Source organism: Sinocyclocheilus anshuiensis, unplaced genomic scaffold (genome assembly GCF_001515605.1).
Source record: "Sinocyclocheilus anshuiensis isolate Anshui unplaced genomic scaffold, SAMN03320099.WGS_v1.1 scaffold584, whole genome shotgun sequence".
NCBI lineage: Eukaryota > Metazoa > Chordata > Actinopteri > Cypriniformes > Cyprinidae > Sinocyclocheilus > Sinocyclocheilus anshuiensis.
Window position 1 is genome coordinate 267,558 of NW_015557089.1, and position 4,864 is coordinate 272,421.

Consider the following 4,864-nt stretch of genomic DNA (forward strand, 5'->3'; position numbering starts at 1 on the left):
ACAATATAAAATAATGGTTTCTATTTTAATATCCTTTAAAATATAATTTATTTCTGTGATGCAAAGCTGAATTTCCATCAGCCATTACTCCAGTATAAAGTGTCACATGATCCTTCAGAAATCATTCTAATATGCTGATTTATTATTAGAATTATAAATGTTGGCAACAGTTGTGCTGCCAAATATTTTTATGGAAACTGCAATACTTTTTTCAGGATCCTTTGATGAATAAAAAGTTTAAAAGAACAGCACTTATTCAAAATATAAATCTTTTCTAACAATATAAATCTTTGCTATCACTTCTTAACAATTTAACACATCCTTGCTGAATAAATAATGCTGAATAAATAATGATAATAATGAATAATAATAAATCAGCATATTAGAATGATTTCTGAAGGATCATCATTCTGAAATGATGCTGAAAATTCAGCTTTGCATCACAGAAATAAATTAGATTTTAATGTATATTAAAATAGAAAAACGTTATTTTACATCGTAATAATATTTCACAATATTTTTTTTTCTTGTATTTTTGATCAAATAAATGCAGCCTTGATGAGCATAAGAAACTCCTGTAAAAAACATTAAAAATCGTTCTGATCCCAAACTTTTGACCGGTAGTGTATAGTATCGTTCACTCTAATAAGATCATTTTTTTTGTTTTGTGTTTTTTTTTTTTACTTTAAAAATTCTAATTTAAAAATGTAACTCTAATTTGTACAATTCTTTTTTGTTGTCCAAAAGTCTATACCACTTGTAAGTAAATGAGTAGTTTGGACACTCTGCAAAATATCTTTTTTTTTTTGCTTTGCACAGAAATAAATTAATTAAGTTGAAAAATTATAGACAATTGTGCTCTTTTTTTAGGGTTTTCTATGCTTTTAAACTGCTTGTTTGTAATATAGTAGCTGTTTGTCCTTCATGTAAAGCTCCATAGACCTCCAGATCTACGCTGTGACTCCAGTTTCAGAAAACATTGATGTGCTGCAGATGGACCGCGTGCCGGACCGCATCAAGAGCTTCTACAGAGTCAATAATGTCCGGCGCTTCCGTTACGACCGGCCCTTCCACAAGGGCCCGAAAGACAAGGACAATGAATTTAAGGTGAATTTGAAGTTCTTCTCTAGGAACACTAGTGGATAAATGAGTTTAACACCAGGCGTAGGCTGAAGTTGCATCATGTGTGTGTTTTCTCAGAGTCTCTGGATCGAGCGGACAACACTCATCCTTACCCACCCTCTGCCTGGCATCTCCCGCTGGTTTGAGGTGGATAAGCGTGAGCTGGTGGGTGACTCATCCAAACAAAAGCTGAATGTATCATCAACATAATGAGGCCACCATTTTAGTCTGTTTATTAAATCTCAAAGTCAATCATCTGGAGCTGATAGCCTCATGGGCAGCTGTCCAACACAATGCGTGTTTTTTTTTTTTATGATTTTGCATAAATAATTAAATTATTGAAATTTATATTACTCAAACACTAAACCAAATTTAATTTTAAAAAGTAACTTTCAAATTTTTAATTTAAAAATGCAACTTTAATGAAGTCATGAATTTACATGGTTTTTGCTTGATTAAGTAAAATAATCTCTAGTTTAAATGTACACGAGCTTAGTTTAAATAAAAAAAATTAACATTTTTAATTAAAATTGCTTTCATTAAGTCATGAATTTACATATTAAATATGTTTTAATATGATTTTTCATATATAATTAAATAAACAATAACTCTTATATAAATGTAGACTACCCAAACACTGAAGTCAATTTAAAGTTACAATTTTAACTTCAAAATTAAATCAATCAATCATATTAAATTAAAAATTTAAAAGTTAACTTTCATCAAGTCATTAATTTACATATTGAATATTTGTAATATGATTTTGCATAAATAATTAAATAAATAAAAACTTACAAATCTAAATTTGTACTACCTAAACACTAAACTCAATTTAAAGTTACAATTTTAACTTAAAAATTAAATCAATCAATCATATTAAATTAAAAATGTAAAAGTTAACTTTCATCAAGTCATGAATTTACATATTGAATATTTTTTATATGATTTTGCATAAATAATTAAATAAATAAAAAACCCAAACACTAAACTCAACTTAAAGTTAAAATTTTAACTTAAAAAAGATAATAAATAAAAAACTAAAATTCAATTAAAAATCATATTAAATTAAAAAGTTAACATTCATCAAGTCATGAATTTACATATAGAATGTTTTAATATGATTTTGCATAAATAATTATTCTATTCCATTTAAATTTATACTACCCAAACACTAAACTCAATTTACACCGACAATTTTAACTTTAAAAATTACTTTCATGAAGTCATGAGTTTACATATTAAACATGTCTTAATATACTTTTAAATACTACTCAATCACTAAATTCTGGATAATAGTTTTATAATAATGTCAATATATATGTACAGATTTACTGAACAGAAATTGTAACATACATTCAGAGTGCCTGTGTTTACCTCGTGTGTGTCCTGCACTGTAGGTTGAAGTTAGTCCACTGGAGAATGCCATATATGTGGTGGAGAACAAGAACCAGGAGCTGCGCACCCTGATCAGTCAGTACCAGCACAAGCAGCTTCACGGAAACATCAACCTGCTCAGCATGTGCCTCAACGTGGCTTTTAGCCCAAGTCTGTTAGTTTGAGGTAATTGAAATATTATTTTATACCTACAATCTGACATTTTTTTAGGAAAATGGGCCAAAGATATTGATGATTCATCATGCACTCATGGGCGTTTCCAAATATGTGTCCAATCAAATCAGAATCAGAATCAGAATGAGCCTTATTGCCAGGTATGTTTACACATACGAGGAATTTGTTTTCGTGACAGAAGCTTCCACAGTGTAACAGAATGACAGTATATGATTTTGCATAAATAATTAAATAAATAAAAAACCCAAACACTAAACTCAACTTAAAGTTAAAATTTTAACTTAAAAAAGATAATAAATAAAAAACTAAAATTCAATTAAAAATCATATTAAATTAAAAAGTTAACATTCATCAAGTCATGAATTTACATATAGAATGTTTTAATATGATTTTGCATAAATAATTATTCTATTCCATTTAAATTTATACTACCCAAACACTAAACTCAATTTACACCGACAATTTTAACTTTAAAAATTACTTTCATGAAGTCATGAGTTTACATATTAAACATGTCTTAATATACTTTTAAATACTACTCAATCACTAAATTCTGGATAATAGTTTTATAATAATGTCAATATATATGTACAGATTTACTGAACAGAAATTGTAACATACATTCAGAGTGCCTGTGTTTACCTCGTGTGTGTCCTGCACTGTAGGTTGAAGTTAGTCCACTGGAGAATGCCATATATGTGGTGGAGAACAAGAACCAGGAGCTGCGCACCCTGATCAGTCAGTACCAGCACAAGCAGCTTCACGGAAACATCAACCTGCTCAGCATGTGCCTCAACGGGGTGATCGACGCCGCCGTCAACGGAGGAATCGCTAGATACCAGGAAGTCAGTGCAAACTTGACCAAATGTGATTTAGAAGTGTTGAAAAGAACATTGTTTCTCTTGGCAGAGACGTTTATTGTGCTTTAGAAAGCTCACACTAGCAGAGCCGCTTCTTCATGTTCAGCTGACAAGCTTTTTGTTGCCCAAATGCATGAACATCAACAGTTCAGTCTTCATCCAAAAGTATGGTTTCATAATAAGTTTGTCGACTGTGTTTCTATGCCAGGCGTTCTTCGATAAAGAGTACATTAGCAGTCACCCGGAGGATACGGAGAAGATCACCCAACTCAAGGATCTGATGCAGGAACAGGTGAGCACCTCCAGAACGTCTTCATTTTAACCACTCAGAAGAGATTTATAAACATCAGATAATGGTTCTTATTGAATAAACCGCACAGGTTCATGTCCTCGGAGTGGGTCTGGCCGTCCACGAGAAACTGGTGCATCCGGAAATGCGTCCCCTGCACAAGAAGCTGATCGATCAGTTCCAGATGATGAGGAGCAGCCTCTGTCATGTGAGACCTCACATCTGCTTCTCAGGAATTTGATTAATTTTCTGCCCCAATAATCAAAATGTAGATACAGACCCAGATAAATCAAAATGCATTTTAGTTTTATTGCAGCTATGTTGGCTTATCTGTCAACCTGCAACACCCTAGCAACTGCAGAGCAGCACCCTAGCGACCACCGAAGAAAGCCCGAATCGCATAACAACTAGCATGTTAGCAACATGATAAAACATACTAGCAATTGCATAGCAACTGCTCAGAACACCCTAGCCACTGCCAAGCATCGTCATAGCAACACCTTCACAACCACCAAGAACACCCTAGTAACTGCCTAGCAACACTGTATCAACCATTCACAACACCCTAGCAATCACCTACAGCATCCTGGGAACTTCATAGCAACACCCTCACAACCACCAAGAACACCCTAGTAACTGCCTAGCAACACTGTATCAACCACGAACACCCTAGCAGCTGCCCAGCAACCCCCCAAAAAAGCACCCTAGCAACTTCCTAAGCAATGACCAAGAACACCCTAGTAACTTCCTAGCAACTAGCTTAAACATGCTAGCAACATAAAACATACTAGCAGTTGCATAGCAACTCTTTAGCAATCACTCTAAGCAACTTCTTAGCAATTGCCTAGTTTTAAACTTTAAACTGGTCTTCAGACTTCAAGCTTGTATAACTACTTCAAACTTTGTGGTCAGGGTTCTCAAGCCAGCATCAAGGTTTGACTTGACAAACTTTTTTATTTAGTTTAGTATTATATTTTATTATAATTTTTAAAATAAAAAAAAAAAAAATATATATATATATATA

General features: G+C 32.7%; 1 protein-coding gene across 1 annotated transcript in view; it reads left to right on the top strand.

Moving 5' to 3' along the window:
* Window positions 1-4,864, top strand: part of LOC107677038 (dedicator of cytokinesis protein 3-like) — a 245,045-nt gene that overhangs the window by 227,633 nt on the left and 12,548 nt on the right. The window contains exons 44-49 of the mRNA XM_016471828.1: window positions 941-1,107; window positions 1,201-1,287; window positions 3,357-3,536; window positions 3,760-3,843; window positions 3,932-4,048; window positions 4,714-4,773. Of these exons, the coding sequence (XP_016327314.1) occupies window positions 941-1,107; window positions 1,201-1,287; window positions 3,357-3,536; window positions 3,760-3,843; window positions 3,932-4,048; window positions 4,714-4,773 (695 nt within the window). The remainder of the gene's footprint in view (window positions 1-940; window positions 1,108-1,200; window positions 1,288-3,356; window positions 3,537-3,759; window positions 3,844-3,931; window positions 4,049-4,713; window positions 4,774-4,864) is intronic.